Here is a 27,703-nt window from a genome sequence, read left to right as displayed (position 1 = left end):
ATGCATGAAAATGTTGAATATTATATGCAGTTTTATTGGTTTGAAAGTTAAGCATGTCTTTTCAAAATCAGCTATAAAAATTGATCTCATCCCCATTCCATCAAGAAGTCAATAGCAATCTCTGAATTTTTTGTTTGTTTTTCTGCCTACTCCTCTTGTAACAACCTCACATCTAATAAAGATCAATTTCCAAAGATGAACTCAGGGAGTTAATAATCTATCAAATACAACTATTTAAAAAAGAATACATAACTATTTAAAAAAGAATTTCTGAAGCAGAAATAATACTTGGCTTTATGTAGCAAATTTGGGAAGAGGAAAATGCTCAGCATTGAAGATTAAAGAATCAGACATTCTGGTCATTGCTGGCACTTCCGTAGCCCTATTCCACAGTCTAAAATGATCCTTCCATAAAGGACTCTCCTACACTATCAGGAATAGGGTCCTTAGTCTCTAAATTTCAAAGCTCCTTTTATACACCATATGCCACAACCAAAGACTTCATTTTCCCCAAGTTCTAAGAGCTCTTGCTCAAATGGCACAACCATACTGATGACTCTGTCAGAATAGTACCTGAGGCATATTTTTTTAAGGCAAAGTGGTAAAGACACTTCCTCAGTCATTTGGCATGGCAGAGACCAAGACCTGGAGTTGAATCTTTGCTCTTAGTTTTTCATTTTATATGCAACACATATCGATGTGTTGAGGTATTTTGATCTAGAGATATTTTAGTGTTCCCTTTAGTAAAGGGAACTAAATTAAATATTAGTACTGCAACTCATATTTTCAAATAAATATCAGGGAACTTAAACAATACCTTTGACAGCCTTCCAGACTATGGTGAAGGAGAACCACTATGTATCACTAAATACACAGAGGACATGACTGGGGAGAAGGGCAGGAATCACAAAAGCACTCAAACTTAAAGTTTTGATTTTTCTGTTCAGAAGAAATTACAGAAATTTTAGAGATACACTAACAGGATTAAAAAAGGATGTTTATCACACAGTCTTAAATTTGTATTTTGTTGTCAATGACTATACTACCTAAAGTGCACTATGAATTAGTATTTTTCATAAATCCTCTAATTATCATATGAATAGCCCAATTATATGTATTGTACTTTTTGGTACTATAAGCATTAATGTTAAAAATGCAAACATTTATAATACAGAGGAATTTGATAATCCTATTTTGGCAGATCTTCATTTATTAATATATTGGGATCTTCAAATAATAAAGTGGCTTAAGCCTCTTGTTACCTTTAAAAGGTTCTGCCACCATACAAAGAAATTCACTGATTATCTAGTGTGATATCAAATATGGTTTTACCATGAGAGTAAATACATATGAAATGGTAATGATGATGCTAGAGTTCACCTTTATTGATCTTGTACTAAGCACTATATAAAGTACTTTTAAAAGCATTGCCTCATCGAATCTTCTCAACAGTAGTACAAGATAGGTACTATTATTTGTTTCATTTCACACATGAGAAAACAGAAGATTAGGGAAGCTAAATAATTTGTCCAAGTAGGTGGCACAGTCAGTATCTGAACCCCAGCAGTCAAATTCCAAAGCTCATGCTCTTCCCCAGAAGACTTTAGTGATTGCACAGATTCATGACCCAGATTACTTTCATTGGCTTTTTGTATTCTATTTACGATTCCAAATTAATTTTATCCTTTTAAACACATGCTTCTGAAACCAACTTTTTGTTCCATGGGGTAAACTTTTGAGTGTCCTGAAAAACAGCTCTTGACATCTCCTTTACGATACCTCTTTTTCAACTTTAAGTGAAGCTCTCTTAGTTTCCTCAATTCTCCTTCAAGTTAACAGTGAACGCAGCTTCCTTTTTGCTTGCTCCATTTCTCTCTCTGGAGCCCCTTCCCAAGTGTTTCCCTACTCTGATTCCAGCTGTTTCAGATCGGTGCCTCCAGAATGGCCCTCTGGCTTGCCACCCCCCTGTGCTTCTAGGTCTGGGTGTGCTGGAATCTACAGGCATCTGCATCCCCACTTATCCTGACTACTGTGGTTATGAGGGGCCTCTTTTGAACGCAGACAGCCAGTCAGCCAAGTCGAAATTTATACCAGAAATCTATTACCTAATTTTTAAACAAAATGACATGAAATCAGACTTGAAGATATCAAAAACATGTCTAGTTTCTGATTTAATCAAGAAAATCCGCATTGTTACTGCTTCTACCACAGAATAATTTACTGCAACAGGAGTTCTGGATCTTATGCCAAAAATGAGGTCCTCTAACCAATGTCAAGGCCAATTATCTTGTGGTAGATCCCACAACAAAAGCAGACTATTGTGATTAGAGTCAGAAGCACCACCCAGAGGAGCTGGAAAGCTTCCTGGGATTTCTTAAAGTTAGTTTTTATTTTTTTCTCCCTGTGTGTCTGCTTAAATAAACTACCAGAAACTCTGTGTGTGGGCACTGAGCATCTTAAATTGGCAAGGGAGACAATGACAGAGGTGATCAGCTGGGAGTGAGCTGCTGCAGGCTTGGCTTGATTTGAGCAGGAGCCATGTCGCAAGGCGGTGCCCTTGTGACACCGCAAAGATTCCCACAGCCAAGTATCTTCAATAGGCCACAACCCCCTCTTTCCCTAATCTCCTTCCCAAATACACTGCCAGTAGCTACCGTGCAGTTTCTCACTGGGAAAGAAAAGCTCAGGTGGCTGGATTCAGGAATACTTACCCCACGGTAAAGAACTGCCTCATCTCCTGTCTCCGAGACCTCATCAGTTGCTTATACTCCCCAATGCGGAGCTTTTTGCCATCGACAATGCAGGTGCGTTTCGGTCGGGGTTTGTATTTATAGTTTGGGTACTTCTCTAAGTGGATCTTGCTTAGCCGGGCCTGCTCTTCATAATAAGGTTGCTTCTCCTGGTTGGACATGGATTTCCAGCGAGATCCTAGACATAAAAATATCCTGAAGTAGCCAAAGGGTCAAGGCAACATATTCCAGGCAAATACAACCAGAGATATCTTCCCACCACTTCACTCACCTGTGCTCTGAGTAGCTCCTATTACCACATACCATTGACCCTCCCAACTAGTCTTTAGATTATAGTGCAAAGAACAACTTTGTATATAATACATTTATTGTATTGTTTCGATAATTTAAGGCTTATGCTACTATATCATTTTAAAATGTATCTTTGCCGCTTCAAGGTCATATCCTACACCAAGGTCTTTCTCCATCCACCTGCCTATCTCTCTTGGGAGGGTTAAAACCCTAAACTCCCTAAGCATACTTTCGAGTACGACAGGATCCTCAGGAAAAGCTTCCTTGGTTCCAGAAATTCAAACACCTCCCACACTCCAAGTATCTTTAGCAAAGTTATCCTTTGATAAGATATCAGCAGATGTTGATATCCTTTCATATATAAAAACCTGTGCACATTGTCTCCCCTTGCCTAGTGTAATTAAAAAACTTAAACCTTACTTAATAAGTTATAGCTTTAGAACCGGAAAATACAGGCTAGAATTATGTATACCATTCTCAGGTACTATAAACGCTCATACCAATAAAAGTAAAAAAAAAAGTTCTAATATGGTTTATACAGGAAGAAGGAAAAGTATTCACTTCTCTAATATTGTTTATAAAGAATTATCTAAACACTTGACGAAGAAGGGATGTGTTTTTTTACATGTATCAAATTGCATTTTTGTGTCTTGCTGGTGAATAAAGCGGTAACAGCTGTGCAGACTGGATGTTAGTTATTCTTCAGTAGAGATTTCTCATACATAAACAAATGGAAAAGTTGTACAAATATTCTCTGTAGCCAGCAATATCCTGGTCTGCTTTAATAGCACATCCATCCCTGTTCTTGCCTGATTGTTGTGCGAAAGTTGTGTAAAAAGTCTATGCAGATAGGCTTCTCTGTCTGTGTTCCGCTGGCTCCCAGCAGCTTAAAGCCCCAGTCAACAGAGAATTCTTGGTACTCTTGAAATGCTTGTGCTGAAAAGTTTACATTTTAATGAATATACCTACTATACTCCTAATAATTTTTTTCACAGAACGCACACCAATAATATAGATTCCCCACAGCTGCCAAAGTGGAAACAGAGAGGTTCTGTGCCCATCTGAAAGCTCACTCATATTGCTAATAAAATGGCAGAAAAAAAAAAATGAAAATCTCAAAGTTAGATATCAAACTGAAAAGCCAGATTTATTTTTTAGAATGTCTTTCATTAGAAAAAAAATATATGTCCATTAGAACGTCTTGGTTTGAAAGGTACTTAAATTTAAAAGAGTAACATCCCCATGCACATCTCTGAAGCTCTAAAAATAAAACCACATTTAATTGTGATGACATTTAGTATCCATTTTGAAATTTGAAAGTCAAAAGGAAAAAAAGAAAAGAAAAACTTGTATTTTAACATTTCACCACATTTGATCTCATGTATGTTTTAAATTTTCTTAGAGGTCATTGCCTCAAAATGTCTCAGAATCAAGTTAAATTATTTATACAGTGACAAAACATGTGTATTTGTGTATGTCCAGATCACTGATATTTACTCAGGTTAAATATTTATTGCTTTTGAACAAAACATTTAAAAAATTAAAACCACAGTTTAAGTCTCTAATGTTTTTCAGCTTCTTAAACGGCTTCCTTTGAGATTTTGTCACATCATGACAGCTTAAATAGAACAGTGCCTTCTGTGTTTTTTCTTTTTAAAGAGGAAACATGTTGACTGTAATGCTGCATGTTGAATAAAATATGTTCAATATGTTGAGCACCATAATTCCAAACTGTATAATCTGCACTAGTCAAGCTTTACAATAATAGAACAAGGCTTGAGTTTAATCCTGAGAAACGGGAGAGTCACTGGCAATTTACCACAAAATGGTTCTCTGCCCTGTGGTCTATGTGTTTAACTCATTGCTATGAAATTTGAACTAGTCATGTCTTATTAAAGTAAATGTAGATTTATTTTACAAGATGCACTGTTCTACACTCCACGAATTTCACACCATTTTGGGGTTCATTTCTAGTCCTTGATAAATTCTTTCAGTGCGACACGTGAACCCAAGCATACTAAAGCAGAAAACTGTAGGGCCTATGAGTGTTTCCAAGTCTTCGCAGCAACTTATGAATTTAAGAAGACTGAATAACATGAGGAGATAAAGTTTGTCTCCTTTATTGCTGTTTAGCAGTGACCTCTAAAGAATTGCTAAATTCATGGTGTTAATGTACTATAAATAGTTTTGTCTCTAAAATAAGTTTTTAGCCAGCCCTGTCCTGGCACCGGGTGGATATAACTCCTAAATCTACATGCCACGTTGTGGAGTGGGGGAGGTAGAGATGATGACAAAGGCTCCCTTAGAAGCTGGCCAGCTTTCATCCAGCTTCTGCCAACCACAATCTCCCTTAGGAGCCTCCTTACACCCTTGCTTCCCACTCTTGGGGCAGAAGATCAGCTCCAGCTACGCTGCTGCACTCACCTAAGATTTTGCTAATGTTGGAGTTATGCATGTCGGGGAAGGCCTGAAGGATTTTCCTCCTCTCATCCTTCGCCCAAACCATGAATGCGTTCATTGGTCGCTTGATGTGTGGCTCGCTGCTGGCACGGCCGCGGGCATCCCTGTAGACTCGTGCTTCAGCCACAGTGGCACCTCCTGTTGGCCAACAATAATACTGCTGTAGTTTAGCTGCAGAGCCATTCATTGCTTTATTTCCTGTAATGTCAGGGCAGGAAGAACAAGATGAGTGCAAAGCATTATTATGTGGATAATGTAACACAGCTTCCCACCTGGTTCAGCTGTTTTCCCTGGGCCCTTCTCTTCCAAATGACCTCTTGGAAGCAGAAGGCAGTTTCAAATGACAGTTCTATAGGCCCTTCTAATGTAATGTAGCCCTCAAAAATACACTTGGCAGAATTAATTTTGTATGTTTTTATACATCTACTACAATCAATGGTAGGTGATGATAAAGCAATGACTGGTATTACTTTATGTTAAACCTTCCTGCCGTGATACCTTCCTTCAAAAGTAAGCTGTTCCCTGTCATTTTTAGACTTAGTTGCCAAAAATCACAGCTATCTCAAACTATATGTTTCCCCCAAATAGAATTCTCTGTCACAATATTATGCCTTGATCTGTTATCTTCTCACTGCCTGGAAGACCCTTCTCCTACACCTTCATGCTAAATCCCACTCATCCTCCAAGACCTACTCAAATGTTGTCATATTTCATAAATGAATTAATTTAATGAAAAATATTAATTGAGCAATTACTATGAGCTATGCTTTATCCCAGGTGCTAGGGATATAATGGTGAATAAATCAGCTTTTGTTGTTAAGGAGCTCACAGTTGAAGGGTGGAGGCAGCCAATTATTAATATAACAAAGAGTATAGTATGTGCTACAATATTGAAGTTAACAGGGAACCAAGAGAGCACCAGATAGGATGGTTAGCTGATGCTTGTAGGAGATGTGATGTCTAAGCTGAGTCTTGAAGGATGAATAGGAATCAGCGGGTAAGTGGGAGAGGTGAGTAAAGACAGATGGGAAGGGTAATTCAGACTAAAGGAACGTCATTCATAGTGATGCTCCCCAGGCTACACTCATTCCTCTTGCTTTCAGGCTACATGCCCCGAAGTCATGCTTTTTTATCTCCCTCTGATCTTTCCACTCCATCCCCAGCAATACAAGGTCCCTTAAGTTAGTGATTATGCTGTACTCATTCTTGTCTCTTTAGGATTTCCCATGTAATAGATGACAAATACTCATTAAGTAAAATAATTTGGTCTTCAACTCATATGAAAAAGTAGTAGACTAAGAGGTATTCATTTCAAGGGCCTGATCTATTTTTCGGTTGTTGAACGGTAGTTTTTTAACACCTATGAAACTATATCTAAATTCTTGGTGTTTTATAGTTTCCGAAGAGCTGACTCTAATAACAATATTAGATTGAAAGCCCTTAAAGATAGGGAAGGGGCTGGATCTCGCTCAACTGCTGTATTCCTAGGATCCAATGAAGGACTTGGCACTTAGAATTTCAATTAGTAAAGTGTGTTAAATTAATGACTGATTCAATGAATGACTGAATGAACATAGCTCTTGCTTGTTTTCACACACAATACCAGGGTGACACACAGATGTATAGTTTGCAATGTGGCAACTACTGAACATCCCCCTAAAGATTGAGAACTTCCATAATTAAATGTAAAGTAGTTGGACTGATGGCCTCAGCCAACCCTTCTACTGCATAAACAGGAAAATCTACCCCCAAAAGTTTGAAAGCAAAATATACATTAAAACCAACATTTCTTCTTTCTGGAAAAAGTAAATCCTCTCAGCTGAGTTAAATTATTATACAGGAGCAACATATGACCCAATCAATCTCTGGCCCTTCCACTCTATTTCTAGATACCTTGGTTAGTAGAAATTTGTTCGTGTCAAAGCCAGTAATAAATTAGAACATTAAAATTCACTATTATTTTGCAAATATGGTCATCATTTACTGCAAACAAAACACAGGACAAAAGGGTAGAATTGGCTAATATTGTGAATTTTTTTTCGAAGCTTGAAGGAGGGCAGAGAAGCCACTTTCTGAAGATCATTCAAAAATAACATATTTTATAAACAGCTCTTCTTTTCGCCCTTCTAGACAGAATGATCCCTTACATGCAAAGTCTCAGATCCCAAGATGCATAACTAATATGCTACCTTTTTGCCACCATACCCACAGTACATTAATTTCATTTAAAATGCACTGACCATACAGGATAAATTGATTTCACTTTATATGGGTTTGACAGCCATGTTTATTGTGCAGTGAAATGTAGTGTAGCTTCCAGCTGACAATATCCATCAACACAGGGCAATATGCTGACTGCCGGGCCAGATGAAGGCATACATTACTCTGGAAGTGAAACACTCATTCAGATACGACAGTGTCTTCTCCTGAGGATCACCACAGTAATTTATGATGCCCTCAGTGCCATTACTTTACAACTGACATGGATTCAGCAATTTATGTACTGACATGCATACACATAAAAGGAGACAGGTTTGTGGAGAATGTCAGATGCAAAAACATTTCAATATTATTCTAAGTTAACTACTATGCCACAGGTGATTAACATTTGAGGTCTGCTTTTACTGTTGTAGTTTTCTCTCCACCTCTAGCAAAACCAGTCAGCTTCCATTTATTTCTTGACTTAAAATATGTATTTCATTGTAAATGAGAAGTTCTAATCTCCTACAGACTGATAGAGATTCATAGTGAATTTTTAGACTCTGGTTTTAGTATACAGAAACATTCTGGCTCCTCTACTCCATACTTAATGATTCTCCCAGACATGTCATACATATATCCCATATCTCCCTGCTCATGCTATACCACAGTCTTAGCATATCCTTCCTACTCTCTTCTCCTTTACTAAGTTATACCTTTTTCCAAGGAACAGAGCTGAGATCCCACCTCCATCAACTGCCCTGTACTGACCTTTTCCCTTCCTGCCACAGCATGTATTATCTATAGGACACTGACTGACACTGAATTAATTACACAGTAGATCTTTAGTACTCACAACTAATGCTCCAAGAAATCGAGAAATTTAAGCCTGGTGCATTGAATTAAGAAGAGGGAAAACAGAAAATGCCTTAGGGCATGTGTACATCTCTCTCTTTTTTTTTTTTGTCACCTCTTCTCTCTTCCAGGAGGAGTGAACTGAAAAGTGAATGGGGACGTCTTAAGCTAAACTAGGAATGCTGTGTTAGATGAACCAAGGACTGAGAAGAAGAGACTTACCTAGGGAAATCAAAATTTGAAAACCACTTTTAAATTGGACCTGATATCTGATCAGACATCAACTACAGCAGTGACTTTTATTACTATACAAATTTGTAGTGCAGTACCTAGATCTCTTTACAAAACCGTAACTTGGATAAATGTTTTCCTGTTTTTCCTTCTCACCCTCTTCCTATTTTTACTTCCTTTCTCTCCTATCTCCCAAATATGTGGTACTCTAAGGCTATCTTATGGCAATGCAAACTATGCCCAGGCGGTAGGTTACCCTCCTTCTTAATTAGGCAGTCAAGGAAAAACAACAAACCAACTCTACATAGTAAAATTGTCTCTTACTCTTGCCTTCACCACCACCACTAACATCCTGAAAAGGGGCTCTATTCTTCCCTAGACTTAAAATACCTGCATTAACATTGGGGTTGGTACAGGAAATACAACACTGTAAACCACAAATGTGCTACAAAGAAATGTTGAGGGTTTCTTCTATTATGTATTTTTGCAGTGAACTTCCATGGAATTAATAGAAGAATCCAGATGAGTACCATACAGAAAGATGTTTTTCAACAAATATTTCTTGAACTGAATCTTTTGATAGAAAACATCTCTCAAAATTACTTTGTTTTTTCATTTAGAGCTGACAACTCATCTATTACTTGAACTCACAATCTAAGTTTGAGTTAAGCTTAGAGCCAGAATTTTTAGAAAGTACTAGAAGCCACAAAGTCAAAAGAACATTTAGAAAATATCCCTAAACTTCCCTAAACTTTGCTTCATGAAACAAAATGGTTATGAAATTGTTGCAGCAGTAGAACTATATACATGACTATATATGTATATAAATTCAGAAATTTAAAAATGGAAATTGTATATTTTGAAAACCTTTTTAAGCAGATAAGGAAAATTCTATAGCATACTATAAATTATTTTCAAAAGGTATGTTATTAACCTCTGTATTTGAAGTCTTAAATATACTTTCTGTTATAATTAACTTTAAAAATATATATATCAAGTATGATTTCATACTGTTCCATCCATTTTTTAAAATAATATTAAGTATAAAAAAAGTATTTCTTTTTAAATAGCCAATACTCTGTGTCAGAATCCAGAATTTTATTGTCCTAGGAATTGGCTCATAATTCTATGAGACAGCTTCTTTTCCGTTTAATATCAGAGGATTCATTTGTGAGTTCAAGATATGACTTTTCATGGAAAGCAATTAGAAGAAGCCTAGACCCACAGCTATGTACCTAGAAACTGCTGCTTTCCAGCTGACCTAAGAGTATTTAATTGCCAGCAGGCAGTCCCAAACGACAGTTAATGGAAGGCCAGGAGATCAACAGCACTACGCTAGGATCCAAGGGAAAGTAAGGTCCCTGTATTCTAGGAGCTTCTGTTCCGCACAACTTCCCCTAGGAAGCAAATATTGGTTGATTCATCCTTCATCTCTCAAGTCACAGTTTGCGTAAAGGCAAACTTTCAGTTAGATAAAGAATGATAGTTAATCTACAGGGAGAAAATGGAAATTGCCAAGGCAAATATCTCCTTAGGAAGCTGTGATTTGAATGATTTAAAGAGAAGACAGAAAATTGAGTTTTTCCAGGTGGGTTGGAAAGAAGGCCAGTTTCGCCATCATAGTCTCTGGCAATGGTCCTGAACTAATCCTGGAGAGGCTGCTTCCTGGGTGAATTCCAAGGGTCATCTGAGTGAGTAAGTTGAGTGTCTGGTGTATATATAAAGTTCTCCCTAAGGAAGAACTCCAGTTAATTTTGTAATGTGCCTAGTAATTATTTATTTATGCATTAATTCAATAAATACTTCCAACAAATTTCAGATGTACCCAGCATTGTGATGGAGTATACAAAGATAAATAACACACATACTTGGTTTTTAAGAAATTTGGTCCAGTGCAGGGGAAGACATATAAATTAAAAATTACGAAACAGTGCTAACAAAAATAATTTAAAATGCTATGAAGGCAAAGGAGAGAAAATACTAACATTATTTGGGTGGACAGAGATGAATATCAAAGAGGATTCAGAGATAAAGTGGCTCTTGAGTAGCATCTTAAAGGAAGAGTAAGGATTTACCCGAATGTGAAAGTACTCCAGGCTGGGAAATGAGTGTGAATAAAGGCACAGAGTTATAACAAAAGCACAGTAGGTTTTAGGGAATAAAAAGAAGCTGGCTATGGCTTGGCTTTATGTAAAAAAAGAGGGGAATACTAAAAAATGAAATTAGAAAAGTAAATAGAGATCAGATTGCTAAGCACCTTGAATGTCAAGCTAAGAAGTCTTTAAGGTTTTTAAGCAGGAGAGTAACATGGACAAATACATTCTAGAAGAGACCAAAATGGAAAACTAAATGAGAAGTTACCACTGAATAGTCTCAATGATTACTAGTGAATTGATAAAGAATAGAGAAAAATAAAGTGACTACCTCCTCAAAGGCCAATTAAAACTTACATTTTGTCGACAGAATGAAGGTGATATATGTAAAATGTTGCCACAAAAGATTCTATTCTAAGATTCAGTTCTGGTAATGGCAGAATAGTTCATATTGGACCAGTCCTCCAATAGGTGATAATTATAAACTCTGGACAAAATATGAAAAAAATCTGAAGACACCTGAGCTACAATAATTAAGCAGAAATTGGAGAGCATTCAGTCTTCAAAAGAAAGGCTTTTCGTTAGCTGAAATTCTGTGTTCATAGTTTTTCCCATAAAGACACTTCCCAGTCTGCATAGCATTAAATGGCTGGAATGCAAACAGAAAGGCAGTCTAATTGGATGAATGAGTCAGAAGACAAGAGTTTGAGCTCCCAAGTGGCCAACCCTTGAATTTCATGTGTATAGGGAAGATTCAAAGGAGCCCAAAGAAAAATAGGGGTATATAGTTGAAAAATCTGAAAAGAGATTTCAGCTTACGTTCATTGCCAGGGAAACAGAATTTGAATTTGAATCTTATCAAGTTAGAAGAGATTCATAAATACCTTGGGCTTCCCATGGAAATCTCAGAAAGGAAACTCCTTAGGAATAAATTTTATATGCCAGAACTAAAGATTCACACTAAGACTAAAAACAAAATTGAAACAGACTCTCCCTAACAGTGTAAAAACCAAGCTTTCTTGAGTTCAATGTGATCAGCAGGTAATTTAACTGCTTCCTACCCAAAAAAATTAAAAATTTTCAGAGGAAGAGAAGAGAATCCAGAGTCTCTACAATTTATAATCCACAACATGCAATATATAATTTAAAAAATTACTAATTGTGCAAACAACCAGGAAAATGTGACCCAGAGAAAAAAATAATACTGGTTGAAAATTACCTAAATTTGCTGAGAGACATCAACTAACAGGTTCAAGGCATTCAGAGAAATGTAGACAAAATAAATACAATGAGAATCATATCTAGACACTAGTTAAACTGCTGAAAACCAAAGACAAAGAGGAAATTCAGGAAAAAAAGGACACATTAAATACAGGGGAACAATAATGCAAATGATAGCTGATTATTCACTATAAACAATGAAGGCTAGCAGACTATGAAACATGTTTAGAAAGCTAGAAGAAGGAAAAAAACTCAATCCAGAGTTTTATACGTGAACATATGCTTCAAAAATGAATATGAAATACACTTTCAGATAAATAAAAGCTGAGAGAACAAGTCACCAGCAGACAAATACCAAAAGGGATACTCAAAGGAATTATTCAAGATGAAGAGAAATAACACCCGATGGAAACTAGATATACAGAAAGAAAGAAGAACATCAAAAATAATGTGACTCTTTTCTTCTCCAGATATCATTAGTAAAAAACTGATTGTTTAATGTTTTTAAAAGATAAGAAACTAATACAAAATATAACATTGTATTATGGGATTTATAACATATTGTAAACTAAAAATAAAATCCTAAGCCAAGCTGCCAACTGAAAGGACTCTTCTTGGCCAAGGGGACTCCCAAAAAAACCTTAAAAATAAATTCCTGGCCATGAAGAGAAGGGAGATCCATTATACTCGCTCCCTTTTGGAATATAGATACAACAACTGACCAGCATTAATGTTGAAACGGAGATCATAAGACTGACAAAAACAGACTCTTTGTGACAATAAGATACTAAATTTTTAACGGGACCTAAGGCCATGCAAAGCAAAGATTAAGTCACACCTGTAGGCCATCAATTTTCTTAACAGATCACTTGAATCTGTATATTGTGGCTCGTCTCTTATTAACAGACTTCTTTATCTGAACATAAAACATTCCAAGCCTTTAGACAAAGCTTTATTTCTTTAACCAATTACAAATCAAGGAAGCTCTGAACCCACTTATAACCTGTAAGGCCCTGCTTCGAGATGTCCCACCTTTTCAGGCCAAACCAATGTACACCTTCCATGTATTGATTTATGATTTTACCTGCAATTCCTGTCTCCCTAAAATGTATAAAACCAAACTATAACCCAGCTGCCTCAGGACCACTTACTCAAGGCTTCTTGGATGTGGCTCTCTGGGCTAAGGGCCATTCATGTTTCGCTCAGATTAAACCTCTTTAAATTATTTTACAGAGTTTGAGTTTTTTTCCGTTAATAATATGAAGAGATACAATATGGGATAACAACAGCATATTAGCACAGAGGATGAGGGTAGTAAATGGAATTAAATTGTTAAAACTTGCTTTATTTTATGTGATTGGTAAAATTTTAACTGTAAGGATACTCAATGAAGGATTCATAGTGAATCCTTAGAAAAGCAATTTAAAAAAATACAGGGATATAGCTAAAAAGCCAACAGACTAATTCAAATGGAAGACTTAAAAAGGATTCGGTCAACACAAAGGAAGGCAGTGGAGAAACAGAAGTTGAAAAAGTAAGGGAACAAATAGAAAACAAATAGCAAATTGTAAGACCCAAGCCCATCAAATTTAATAATTACATTACATAGAAATAAATTAAATGATCCAATTAAAAGTCAGAGATTTTCAGGATAAAGAATGAAAATCAATGAAATAGAAAAAAGACACAATAATGACAATTTAAAAAACCAAGCGTTAGTAATTTGAAAAAAAAAACAATAAAAGTGATAAACCTCAAGTAAGAGTGATCCACAGACAAAGACAGAAAACAAAAATACCAATATTTGGACATAAAGAGGGAATTTCATTATAGATACTGCACACATTAAAAGGACAATAAGGGAATATCAGAAATAACTTAATTTCAATAAATTTGACAACTTAGATGAAATGAACAAATTCCTTGAAAGACACAAACTACCAAGTCACTCAAGAATAAGTAGAAATTCTGATAGCTGATAGGTAGAAATTCTGATAAGTAGAATATTCTGATAGCTAATGATGCAATTGAATTTATAACCAAGAACATTCCCATATAGAAAACTCTAGTCCCAAATGGTTTCACTAGTAAATTCTTTCAAACACTGAAGGAAGATAATAATAACAATCTTGCACAAATACGGAAAGTAGAGGAAGAAACACTTCCCAATTAATTTCATGAAGTAGTATACCCTGACAGAATTTTAAACATAAATGCAAAAATTTTTAATAAAATGTTAACAAATTAAATCCAACAAAATGTAAAATAGATAATACATCATGACCAAGTAGGACTTATCTCAGGAATGTAAAATTAATTTAACATTTAAAAATCAGGCAATAAATTCACTATATTAACAGAACAAAGGGAAAACACACATGATCATAACAATAGATTCAGAAAATGGTTTTGACAATATTCAATATTCATTCACGATAGAATTGCTCAGGAAACTAGTATTAGAAGGGAACTTCCTCAGTCTGATAAAGGACACTTATGAAAAACCTACAGGTAACATCTTACTTAATAGTGAACTACTGAATGCTTTCCCTCAAAATGAAGAACCAGGCAAAGATGTCTACTCTCACCATTGTTAATCAACAATTAAAGAAATAAAAAGCACACAAATTAGAAAGGAATAAATATTATCTAATAAATGTTATATAAATATGTAAATAATATTATTGTTTACATAAAAATCCTAAGGAATCTGAAAAATAATTATGAGAATGAGTAAGTGAATTTAGCAGTATTATACTATAATAAAAATATAGAAATTAAACATATTTCTATACATTAGCAGCAAACAAAAATAATTTTTAAATTTACATTTATAATAGCATCAGAAAATAAAATACTTGGGAACAAATTTCACCAAAAAAAGCATTCAAGACATCTACACTGAAAACAATACAATATTTTCGACTTAAAGAAGACCTAAATAAATGGAAGGATACACCATATTTATAAATGAAAAGACTTAATATTGTTAGAATGCTAATTCTTACCAAATTTTTCTATAGATTTAACCTAATACGAATAAAGTTCCCAAAAGACTTTTTTGCAGAACTTGACAAGTTGATTTTGAAACCTATATGAAAAATAAAGCAGTAAGAACAGCCAAAACAAACTTGAAAAAAATTAGAGAATTCAAAGTATCTTAATAAAGACTCAGGCTGTTAAAGTGTAAAATGATAGTCTTCTCAACAAACAGTGCTACAGCAAATGAATAAACATATTGAAAAAAACCAAACCTTGACCTCTCATCACACACCACACCTAACAATTAATTTGAGGTGAATCATGACTTAAAACTAAAAGCAAAAATTATCAGAAACCTCAAAAAATACATAGGACAATATTCTAGTAACCTTGGAGTAAAAAGATTCTTAGATACAGTATGTACATACACTGTAAATTATAAATTAAACTTTTCCCCATTCAAGCAGGTAGGAGGAGCGGGGAGGGGATGGGTAAATTCACACCTAATGGGTACAATGCACACTATCTGGGGGAATGGGCACACTTATAACTTTAACTCAAATGGTACAAAAGCAATTTATGTAACCAAAACATAATATTCTGAAATAAAAATATTAAATATTCTCAAAATTAAAACTCTGCTCATCAAAAGTCACTGTTAAGAAAATGAAATGTCAAAGCACACATTGGGAAAAAAATATCCACAATACACATATCTGACCAGAACTTGCATCCAGGATATATACAGAAGTACCAAAAAATCTAATTTTAAAATGGGTAAGAGACTTCAATGCACTCTTTACAGAAGAAGACACAGTTATGGCCACTGAGCACATGAAAAGGCATTCCATATCATTAACCATCAGGCAAATGCAAATGAAATGCCATTTCACATCCACTAGAATGGCATAAACACTAAATGTCCACAAGGAGAGGGAGCTCTAATGCATAGGTGGTGGGAGTACAAAATGGCATAACCATTTTCTGGCAGTTTCTTCTAAGTAAAATATACTCTTGCCTATGACCCAGCAAACAAAAACTTGTGTCCAAAAATAGACTTACATAAGAATATCATAGCAGTTTTATTTAATAATAGAAAAAAATGGAAATAATTAGAGAATGGATAAACTGTGGTATATCCATACAATATAAAATAAAACTGTTTTAAATGTTAGTTTAAAAAGGTGAGAAGAAAAAACCAAAATAAAACAGAAACCAACCAACCAACAAACAAAAGTGTTCTTTTTTTGAAAGGTTCTTTTCTCTGTGGACCTGAGAAGTACATGGCACATTCAGGCCATTATGAACTCAAAGATAAGGGCAAAAAACCCTATAATTGATTGCTTATGAATAAAAAGAGACATAAATATCACTATTGGGTCACTTGACAGAACTGTTGACAATCACAGTATTTCAAACTATATCAGTCTATCAATAGAATAGTTGATTTTCTCCTGTGGGATTTTAGGAAGAGTTACATGATACATTTGTGGTCCCTTATTTGGGTAAATAGAGAAAATGTTGATGAGTGCATTAGAAACAACAATGTAGAAGATGAAAGAAATTTAGAAGGGGATATGAATAACTAGCAAAGAAAGAGAGTATTAATATTACACAGGTTGGATATTTTTCATCATGTTTACCCCACCAAATCTATCTTAACATTGCAGAGGTCCAATTCACTGACAGCTGTCTGTCTACGATTATGGAAGCCTTCTGCTAAGTTCCTATTCCTGCCAGAATATGAACTTACTTTCATCACAGGAAGGCTGCTTGGAATTCAAATTTGATTTCTTCTAGCAAAAAAAAAAAAAAAAAAAAAGGATTTGGCTATCCTTGTGGTGTACTTGGCAGGAAAAATACATTCCAAGGCTGAGCAAGAGCTTTAATCATTAGGGAAGTAATGTGTTCATCTTCTGAGAAGAAGGGATGCCAGGGGTAGAGAGTATGGTTTGATCTCTATGTCTTTTATAAACAATTAGCTAGATAAATAGGTTACAAAGAGTGACCTATTGATAGGTTGACTTGAAAAAGGCAAATACAAAATATGGATGTATAATTCTTCTGAGCTAGAGATTGGTGAAAAAATAAGAACCAATGATACAGGAACAAAAATTGAATTACCTGTGGTACTTACTTCAAGGTGTTAATTCTTCATTTGCCCAATGTGGAGAAAGACCATAGGTAAATTTCCATTTCCCTGTTTTCATCCTAAGGTTCTTCAACCTCATTAAAAAATAATACCCTATTTACTTCAACTGTTCAACTTATCTACACCAAGAAATTGACCGAGTAAATGAGAGAGAGATAAGTCAACCTATAAATAGATAGAAAAAAAAAGAGGGAGGTAGATACAGTCATACGTGGTATATATATGTAAAGAAAAAAATTCCACTGGACACTTTGGAAACAGACATTTCATTAACCAGAGTACCAAAGCATTTCTTTAAAGAATAATATATCTCTTTGATAGACTAGGCAAGAGGTCAGTTTCCATGATAGGAACACAAGGTGTGCTAAGTAATTTTACATAAAATAATATTTACAAAATGCTTTTGCTAAATACATTATTTTTATCCTCTTTACTATCCTTTGAAATGGGTAGGAGGGCAGATGCCATTTCACTCACTTGATAGATGAGGAAACCAAGGCTCAGAAAGGTTATATCATCTTCTCCTGAAGTAACCAGTTGCCAGCATACTTGCCAGCTAACAAGGAACAGAGCCAGATCTAGAACCTAGGTCTTCTGACTTTTAGTCCAGTGCATTTCGCTTACTCCAAAGCTATCACAGTCAGTTATTTCAGTGATCTGAAATAACTGTGAATTTCAAAGCCCACCATTTTTTGGCTGGAACACTACTTTCCCCCTTTAAGGATGCCACTTCCCTGAATAGCTAAGCACATTAGAAGAGCTCATTACCAGTTATGAAGTTCATGCCACTGTCTAATTGGTCTCTGAAATACTACCCCACCAAAGATGCAAGGGCATGCAAAGAAAGCAGTAAGGACTGAAATTATAGCAGGGATTAAAACAACACTAAATTAATGCATTCCTTGGTTGCCGGATTATGAGCAAGTGTTATTGTGGATAAGGCTTCTATTTTTTTTCTATTAGAAACTTCATTCTCTTTAAAAGATCAACAAGAAGAACCAAAAGGGAATTCCCTAAGGTCAGCTCTGAGGAAACATAAACCTCTAATTCAATAACTCTGCTACTGCTCTGAAAAAAGGCTTTATTATTGCAACATCCATATGGAGCCAATTGGACATTAATGACTAATCAATCCCTCCCCTTTCTATTCTACTTAAAGTGTCACAAACCATGTTTAGATTAGCCTATTTCCTGCTTAGGATTGCTCAAGATGTCTTTTGTTCTTTCAGGACCAGCCTGATGGAGGCAGCTTAAACAAACACACGACCGGAGTGGCGCAGGAGTTATAAAGTGCCATATGTGAATGAACAAAGGGGCTATACTAAAGCCTTTTGTGGTATTTGTTAATGTTTTTCATCTGAGCTTAAAAAGGCTTAATGACTTTGTGGTGAGCTGATGCATGTGGCTCGTGGCTTTGCAAAATGAAGGAAATTCTAACTAGTGATATACCAGTCTGTATTTTCAAGTCTCTTGCTTTCAGTTTTGATGCCTGTGTTTACTTTTTTAAAAACATTTTCAAGTTATATTTATTTTACGCAGATAGCTAAACAGAATGCTTTACCTTGTTACAACTATAGAATCCCAGGGCAGCTGAGATAACTTATGTGCTTCTTTATTTTAATGACCTGAAAAGTAGCACAGAGCGTCAAATATTCCACTTTTCACCTATCTGCTGTATGTATACACAGGAGGAGGACGTGCAAGCTGTTGAGCCCAGGCAAAAAAGCATCATTTAAGTTTGAACCAGAGACTACTGAAGACGAAAGAAGACAATAAAATAACAAGTTTTGGCTTCCTAAGTTTTTGGGAGAATCAGGCTCAGGTTCAAGAAGATGCTCTTGGAGAAGAAAGAGGCTGGGAAAAAGCTGGTAGACTAAATAATTCCTGTTGCTCAGCAGCTTCTGGCTTCATTTGACCCTAGCTCCTGTCATAGATTCTCCATGAAACTAAGAAACACAAACCAAGATGAAGAAAATCTCAGAATTAATTATAAAGATACTACTAAATCCATCCTCTCATTTCAATCCTTATCGATTGCTTTAGCCCTCACTGACTCTGCTGAACTATTATAAAAACTAGCCTTCTGGCTGATATTCTTACTCCCAGTTTTGAGCCCTTTAACATCCACTTAAATATCTCTTTCTAATTTCAGCTGGACTGATTCATCACAAATGCAATTCTGACTAGGTCACTCCTATATTTAAAACTCTTCAATGGCTCCCTAATGCCCACAAGATAAAGTCCAAACGCCTTAATTATAGTATACACAGCTCTCTATGACCTGGTGCTCTACCTGTGGCTCCAGTACCATCTCTGGCTACTCTACGTGAAACAGTTTTGTTTTATAACATTGAACTACTTCTAGTTCTCTACACACTGTGTTGTTTCATGCTAGGAATCTGAGTTTTACTTTTCCTGGCATTACCTGCCCATCTTGTAATAACTTATTATTGAAGACTCATCTCAGGGATTATCTATTTCATGGAAGTCTTACCTGGTTGCCAGGTTAGACTAAGTATCCCAGGCTCCCACAGGTGGTACCCTATGCTTACCTCCATCTTAACATTTACCATATTTTATACAAATTACCAGTTTTATGTGCCTACCTTCTCTATACTTTTCACCCCAAAAGGGCAGGGAATGTATTATATTTTATCCATAGCTGCATCCGCAGGGCCTAGTACACGGGCTGGCATAAGCTAAAGACTCAAATGCTTATTGAGATAGCAGAGAACAGTGGACATCTTCAGCGGTGAAAATTTTAGAATGAGACTCATATATCCACATGCTCCATTAGTACTTTGGAAGTTTTGAAATCAGATCTTGTATAAATCCCATTTTCTTTCTTATATTCTGCTAAGTGTCTTGCCTTGCTTGAGCCCTCTATAAAATAAGAATGACTTTGATGGGAAAAATGTACCCATAGTTGTTATTTGAGACAGAGATTATTGGTTCTAATTTTACTTCTTTTATTGACTTGCCATACAGCACAATTCTGAGGTCCCAGCCTCCTCATTTCCAGGAAAACCTTAGAATGATGGTAAGGCAAGTCTGAGTTTTTGTTTTGTTTTTTTTTCCTTTTGTTCTATAATTCAATTCTGAAGGTCTGAGCTTTTTGAGAAAATTAAATCTGAAAACTATTCTAATGCCATTTGGGGTGTGTGTGTGTGTGTGTGTGTGTGTGTGTGTGTGTGTGTGTGTGTGTGTGTGTATATATAATATATATAAATATACATATATGGAGTATGTAAATACATGGTATGTGTAAATATATATATATGTGTGTGTGTGTGTATTCAAACATACAATGGGCCCTTCCTTAAATGGCAGAATCATTATAAAATGGATAAAACATGCTTGTAGAATTAGAGAGCTCTAACATGAGAGGGATATTGAAGATCACCTAATCCACACTCCTCATTTCGCATGAGGAAACTTTGAGGTTTAGAAATTAATTGCCCAAGTCTTATAGTTAGTATATGGGAAAATCACAATGGGACTTCAAATATAACTACCCCCAAAGCTTCACACTCACCATCAAAATGAATTTCTAAAATGATCAGCTGAATTGTTTCAATGGCATCCAGACTGAGCTTTAAAAACTCCTAACACAATTAATTTAACTGGCCTCTCTTCTTTACTTCATTTGTTCTAGATAATCTGTCTTCTATTAGAATGGGAGATTTAGATCATGGGTGCAGTAGAAACTAAATTTTTTAAGGTTAGGGTTATGGAATAGACGTTATTAGAAGGAGATGGCTCAAGGATTTTTGGCAATCAATCTAATCTTATAAGCCACCAATACTTCTTCACCCTGAAAATTGGTGAAAGTATTTGAAAAGTGCCTAATATTTCTGTGGTTTGAAAAATTAAAAAAAAAGACTTTCAGAAGTCTCTGTATTTAATTAAAGTTTTCTGCTTTTTAATGAAAACCATAAAAAAGTTTCCGCTAACAAAGGCAATCAATTTGGTCCGCTCATCTTGGAGAAAAATGGGAGGCAGTATGGCTCAGATGCTATGTAGTTAGAGAGATCTGGGTTTGAATTGTGGATTTGATCTTTCCCAGATAAGTAACTTTGGATAAATTATTTTCCTTTTGTAAACTGTAGTTGCATCTACCTATAAAAGACAATTAATAATTTTTTCTTTGTAGCATCTTTACAAGGAATAAATGGGAATACATGTAAATTTCCTAGCACAGTGACTAGAACCCAGTACCCACTCACTAAACAGTAGTTCCCTTTAGAAATAGTGGCAGTAGTAATGGCAACAAAAGTAATAGATTAGAATGTTTATTCCAGTGCCAAGAACATAACAGGTGCTTAACTCCTATTTGCTCCCTCTATAGACTTCTCTCATATCTGGGAGATGTTTTCTATACTGTACGTCCTATTCTTCAGGTAGTTATAAAATAAACCCACAAGTTAACTGGGGAGTTCAATGTACTCCTTAATGGAGCCCAAAAACTAAAAATATATTTCAAGCTAAAAATATATTTCAAAGCTAAAAACATATTTCAAAATGTTCTCTATGGTACAGACTAAGATGCAACAAATAGACAAAAGGCCAACCAAGAAAGACTATCTCACATCTCCCCAGTTCATGTGGGAACAGTAACCAAACCATACTGCTCAGCCAGAGCCAGGAAAAAGGAAGAGACCATTATCTTATAAATTTATAGCTCAGTCTTTTATAAAGGACACACTGGAATGACAATGGATTAGAATTATTGACTATGAAGTTGTAATGAATGGAGAGCAAGGAAGTTTTAGGGACGTTTGACAGTTGTTTTTCTTTCTTCCCTACTACGAGGTCTGTAACTCTGTAGCATGGAGCAGCTATTATCCTATTTCATTTTGTCCACAGGTAGGATCAACTATCCCACAAAACAGTGAGCTTATATTGAATCACCATGAAGTGATTTCTCCGCCGTGAAAGTAAAAGAAAAAAAAAAAAAATATATATATATATATATATAAACCGGCAAGCTTCAATTTGTATTTTTAATATAAATTTTAAATGGCTGAATATATTGCTTATGAAATGCTTCTCTCCTGGGCTGAGACTTGGGATATTAAGTTTTAGTTCAGAGTTACTTTTTAGAGCCTATTCCTAAACGTAACAGTTTATAGTATAATGCAAATGGTGATGCATTCTTACACAATCTCTCTCCCACCTCCATACCATGACCTGACACAGTGGGGCATCATGTGTAAGATGTAAATATCCATTGAATAAAAAATTTTAAAAATCACTCTTCTAAGTGAGACGCAAAGAGTGATCTGTAAAGACATCAATCAGTCACAGCAGGCAAAGTGAAAATCGTACTTACATGTGTAATATATCCAGGAGGAGAGGAGGAGTTATTTTTCATACGATTTGAATGAAAACCCACCTAACACTTGCTCATCTTTCTCATGTCGTAACATGGAAAGACACCCAGTTGAACATCCCTCTGAAAGGATATTAAAGAGAGCAGAAGAATAAAGAGACTAACAGATCTCCAAGACCAAGCTAACTGTTGCATTTCCATTATTCCTAGCCTCTGTAATTGAAGTCAATCTTGAAAAATTAAAGATTAATTCCTGTTTATTTGGGGACAAAGTCTAAATTCCTCAGCCTGGCATTCAAGGCCCTCCACAAAATGGAATCCAGTTATTTCTATAACATAGTCAATTCAACAAATATTTATTGAGTCCAAGTACATGTAAGGCTTTGTGTTGGGCTTGAGGGAGAACACAAAGATGAAAAAGATGATTCTTCCCTCCTGGAGCTTTCTTGTGAATGCCCACATGCTTAATGTCTCTGTGTCTGCTTGGATTGTTCCCTCAAGTGAAAGCTCTTCATCTTCTCTTTGCTTATCCAAACCTAAGCTTATCTCCAGCCATACTTCTATCAGGACATCTATTGTTGTCCACAAAGCACTGCAGCTTCCTCCTCTAAATAGCACTTCTTTTCTGTTTCTTTAATGATGTACTTGAACACATAATACTTTAAGTTGCTTTGCTTTCTATGTGTGCTAACTTTGTAATCTGAATTATATTACTAGCTCTTGAAGAATATAATGTAGTCTATGGTTAAAAAAAATCTTTCTCTCCATGCCCATAACAGTACTGTGTATATAAGAGATAATCAGTAAATTATACCTTGGTTGAACATGCGGGTAAAACTGAAGATTGGGTGGCCCTGAATAGGGATAGATCCTGGTTGGAAAGACCTGGTTCCTGGCATTGGAGATTCAGTCTACAGAGAACCATCTCTAAAGAGTATGAAAATAGCAGATAGTGGGTGTAAGCAAACAGTGATAGACAAGCAGAGTAAAATGAGACAAGGATCTAGAAAAAAAAGATAGTCAAATACAGTCTTGTGTCGCTTAATGATGGGGTTATGTTCTGAGAAATGCATCAGACGATTTTGTCATTGTGCAAACATCACAGAGTGTATTTACACAAACCTAGATAGTACAGCCTACCACACATCTAGGCTATATGGTATAGCCTATTGCTCTTAGGCTATAAACCTGTACAGCACAATACTATACTGAATACTATAGGCAACTGTAACACAATGGTTAAGTATTTGTGTATCTAAGCAGATCTAAACATAGAAAAGGCACCAAGGGAGGATTCTGGGACAGGGACCTAGGCAATGTCCACATCTCAAAAGCTAAAGAGTCAGTCCAAACATGGCAGATAAGGACTGATTTTGCAGTGCCACTGGGAACATATGCTAGCTGTTCTTGTCTTGGGTCTAATTTTCATGGCAGATGGTATTAATCTATTGTTGCTCAGTTGCTGTAGCAAGTTGGGAAACACAGTTGTCCTTCACTATCTGAAGGGGATTGGTTCCAGGACCCCCTGTGGATACCAAGCTCTGCAGATGATTAAGTCCTTGATATAAAATGCCATAATACTTGCATATATCCCATGCACATCCTCTCATACACTTTAAATAATTTCTAGATTACTTATAATATCTAATAAAATGTAAATGTTATGCAAATAGTTTTTACATTATATTGTTTAGGAAATAGGGACAAGGAAAACAAGTCCGTATATATTTCAGTACAGAAGCAACCGTCCATTTTTGTGTGTAAATATTTTTGATCTGCAGTTGGTTGAATCCATAGATGTAGTACTTGTGGATATGGAGGGCCGAGGGTACGTCTGTGTGATTCGGTAATGGCACAGACAGGCATTTCTTTCCAAGGGTACAGAATAATCAGTCAGAAAAGTAGATCATTTTTCATTATGGTTATACACACTGCCATTGTCACCCAGTGAGAAACCAGCTATTGGGAAGAATAGACTCCTCACTAAAGGGAGGCTGGGTTTTTAATTGGGCTTTCTAGCTTAAGCAACAATAAGAAGCAGGTTGAGTTCCTTTTATGGAGTATTAGGGGATGGAGTTATACAAGAATCTTGACATTTTACTCTCTTGCCCCATCAGGACTATCCATCACTTGGAGGGTTCAATGGAAATTGTTTTCTACCAACATTAAAAGTTATTTGGGAGCTTTTAAGACACAGCAAATATATTTCTTTAAGAGAAGTTTATTTGCTTGTTTAAGAGAGCTGCACTTTATATATAGTGCTGATATAAACTGGTGCACAGGATCCTCTAAAACTGTTTATATCCACAGTAAAATACATTTTTGTGATACTCATACAACAGAGTTAGTCCAGAGCCAAGGGCTTCATGAACTCTGCTTATCTCCCAGCCTGTGTGGCTGTTACTCATCTTCACCATGTCTTGGGCCTCCCCTACTCTCCGTCCTGGCCTCAGGTACCAGCCTGTTGGTTCCACAGAGATGTCTTTGCCAATTCATTTCTCCCAGATGCCTGGATACACTATTTTAGGCAGCTGTGGAAGGCCAGACGCATATGCCCACAGCACAGCTCTGGTTAATGCTACCTCTGATTTACCTGGGTCTTTTCTTTTTATCTGTATAATTCCTCACCTTTTATTCCCGGTATGTGTCCTAGTAGTTAGATCCCTTCTTGGGCAAAGGCATATCATCTCTGGCACATTTCTACAATAATTGCATTTATTTAGAAGATTGCATTGATACTTACTACATTCTAGTTGCCTTAAAGATTTAAATTATATGGCAGTGAAATTAGAGAATTAAAAAGAAAACACTATCAACTACAAATCATCCAGACCAAATTCCTCACTTACGGACGAGAAAATTTAGGGGAAGGAAATGACTTGTATGAAATGGAACTAGAATTTAAGTCTTCTAGTCCTTGAGCAAATATCTGAAGGGGTGTCATATGAAAAAATGATTTTTATTCTGTTGGAGCCCAGAAGTCAGACTAGAACCAATGGGTGGAAGTTACAAGGAAATAGAGACAAATGTTGGCTATAAATTGTTTCATAAAGAACTAAGTGAATTAGAATGAGCTTGTCGAGAAGTAGTCAGTTTTCTGTCATTAGACCATTAGAAGCATTTAAACAGAAGTGAAATGACCACTGTCAGGGATATGAGAGGAGATTTCTTGGCTGGAATTATAGATTTGATGACCTCTCTTCTTTATTCCAAATCTGAGAATCTTAGTGTTGTAATGTGAAGCACTGTATTCTGGTAAGTTTGAACTAATGACCTTTACATTCCAAAGTAAAAGCAGTTATAGCATTTAAATCCCTCCTCAGATTAGGCTACAATACAGTTTGCCTCTGCTTCCTTTAACAAGTCGCGTATCACAGATTCAATCTTCCTTTTCTACCAGGAATAAGGATCCAGGGAGGGCAAGGGAAATGAGAAAAGCTTCAAAGATTTCCAAGAGTATGGATCAAAAAATAAGCAGGATTTTTAAGAGAGGACATTCATATTAAGTGGTGCATTTTAAAGGAAAAAGAAAAACCATTGCAGTCTCTGCTATTTGTCCATAAACAAACTTAGAAGCAATTGGAGGTACACACACACACACACACACACACACACACACACACACACACAAAGAAGCTTGCAGAAGGGTAAGGCCATCTAGCTGGGATCCAATTCACAAATTCAGTATGAATCTATAAAATGCTTCTAAAAAATCTGAGAGCAACCGTCATAAAAGGGGATATTCTTAGTGTACATATCTATTTCCATTCAAATCAATGCAAGTTTTTAATAGATGAAGGACAGCACATCATTCTAGTTCTAATCCAGGGTCCAACAGTCCAAAGACAATCACTTTCAGAGCTCATCCCTAAATGGTAGGTTCATATTTCACTATTCCCAAAATTAAAATGAAGTACAGCCTCCCTCTGAAGCTGGGACACAGTAATTGAATGTGAACATTTAAAAAGGTGTTAGAAGAATGTTTTCTTACCCAAACCATACTGCAAAACAGAAAAAAAAGTATCCATTTAGAAACCTCAAGTATAAGAGAAAAAAGAAACAAGATGGAAAGAATATATTTTTAAAAGCCACGACATGGCTATTGTTGCTTGAGGAAAAGAAGAAAAGCAAAGAGAAAAAGGAGGGAGCCCATCTGTAAAAGCACCTGGGAAATATTACTGGAAAGATCTTCTCATTGATAAAAAGAAAAGCTCAAGGAACATAAAAACTCGATTCGGCAAGTGGCACAAATATATTTTCTAAGAAATTGCTCTCTTCTTTTATTTCTCTGCAAATACTAAGTGGAACCTATTGTGGATAGATCATCTTTCTTATAAGAAATACATTCAGTATTTTATGAAGATCCTGATAATAATCATGGATTTGGAAGGAACCTTAGAGATAATCAAATCCAACATGCCTCTTTTAAAAGATAAAGAAATTTAAGCCCAGAGACACTTGTTTTCAGTCATTTAGCAAAGGAACTTTAATCCAAATCTCCCAATAACCAGGCCAGAGCCTTTTCTACTCTACTACATAACCTTGAAATTAGGAGAGTCGGGATAAGAATTGCACTCTTGCCTAAGCAGAACAAGAAGAGGGGAAATGCCAGATGAAAAGTCCATAAAAAGTTCAACAGCTGTTCACCATTCTAAATTACATGGTGACAGACTCAACTAATCAAGTCCTCTCTCCCATACATGTCCTACATAGGATCTAACAAATTTTGTATACTCAATACGTGTTAAGACTTCAACCGCTTCAAAGTGTAACAAAACCTTAAACATGTTTCCTAACTCCCCAGCACCAATGAATTTGTAGTTTTATAAATATCATGGTGAACAAGAAATGCTGTCTTGTCACATTCAAGCCAAATAACAGCTGGACTTTAAAAATAAAATTTTGAAGGCATTTGCCTTTTATATTTTTAATTTCTGTTTTCCTTGCCTATGGTTTTGTCATTTGATTTTGATGAGTGGTTAATACACATGCACAGCTGCCTCTTGGTGACCTTTTCCTCGCTGCCTCCAGGCTCAGGGCTATGAAGCAGGTCTACAAGTTGCTTACTAAGTGATATTGTTGTTTTCGCCACTGACAGACGTTTTTCTGGGATGCCTGGCTAGAACAGGGCCTTGTC

General features: G+C 35.9%; 1 protein-coding gene across 5 annotated transcripts in view; it reads right to left on the bottom strand.

The window, feature by feature from the left end:
* SOX6 (SRY (sex determining region Y)-box 6) overlaps positions 1-27,703 on the bottom strand; it is a 551,939-nt gene that overhangs the window by 14,496 nt on the left and 509,740 nt on the right. For 3 of the 5 annotated variants that reach the window (XM_012654370.1, XM_012654368.1, XM_012654371.1), the window contains 2 exons: positions 5,466-5,699; positions 2,712-2,928 (listed from right to left, as the gene is read on the bottom strand). In XM_012654370.1, the coding sequence (XP_012509824.1) occupies positions 2,712-2,928; positions 5,466-5,699 (451 nt within the window). The remainder of the gene's footprint in view (positions 1-2,711; positions 2,929-5,465; positions 5,700-27,703) is intronic. The other 2 variants (XM_012654369.1, XM_012654372.1) reach the window with 1 other exon arrangement.

The sequence above is a fragment of the Propithecus coquereli genome, unplaced genomic scaffold, assembly GCF_000956105.1.
Source record: "Propithecus coquereli isolate 6110/MARCELLA unplaced genomic scaffold, Pcoq_1.0 Scaffold44, whole genome shotgun sequence".
Lineage (NCBI taxonomy): Eukaryota > Metazoa > Chordata > Mammalia > Primates > Indriidae > Propithecus > Propithecus coquereli.
The sequence above is the reverse complement of the archived record's forward strand: the minus strand, read 5'-3'. Positions and strand labels throughout refer to the sequence as shown.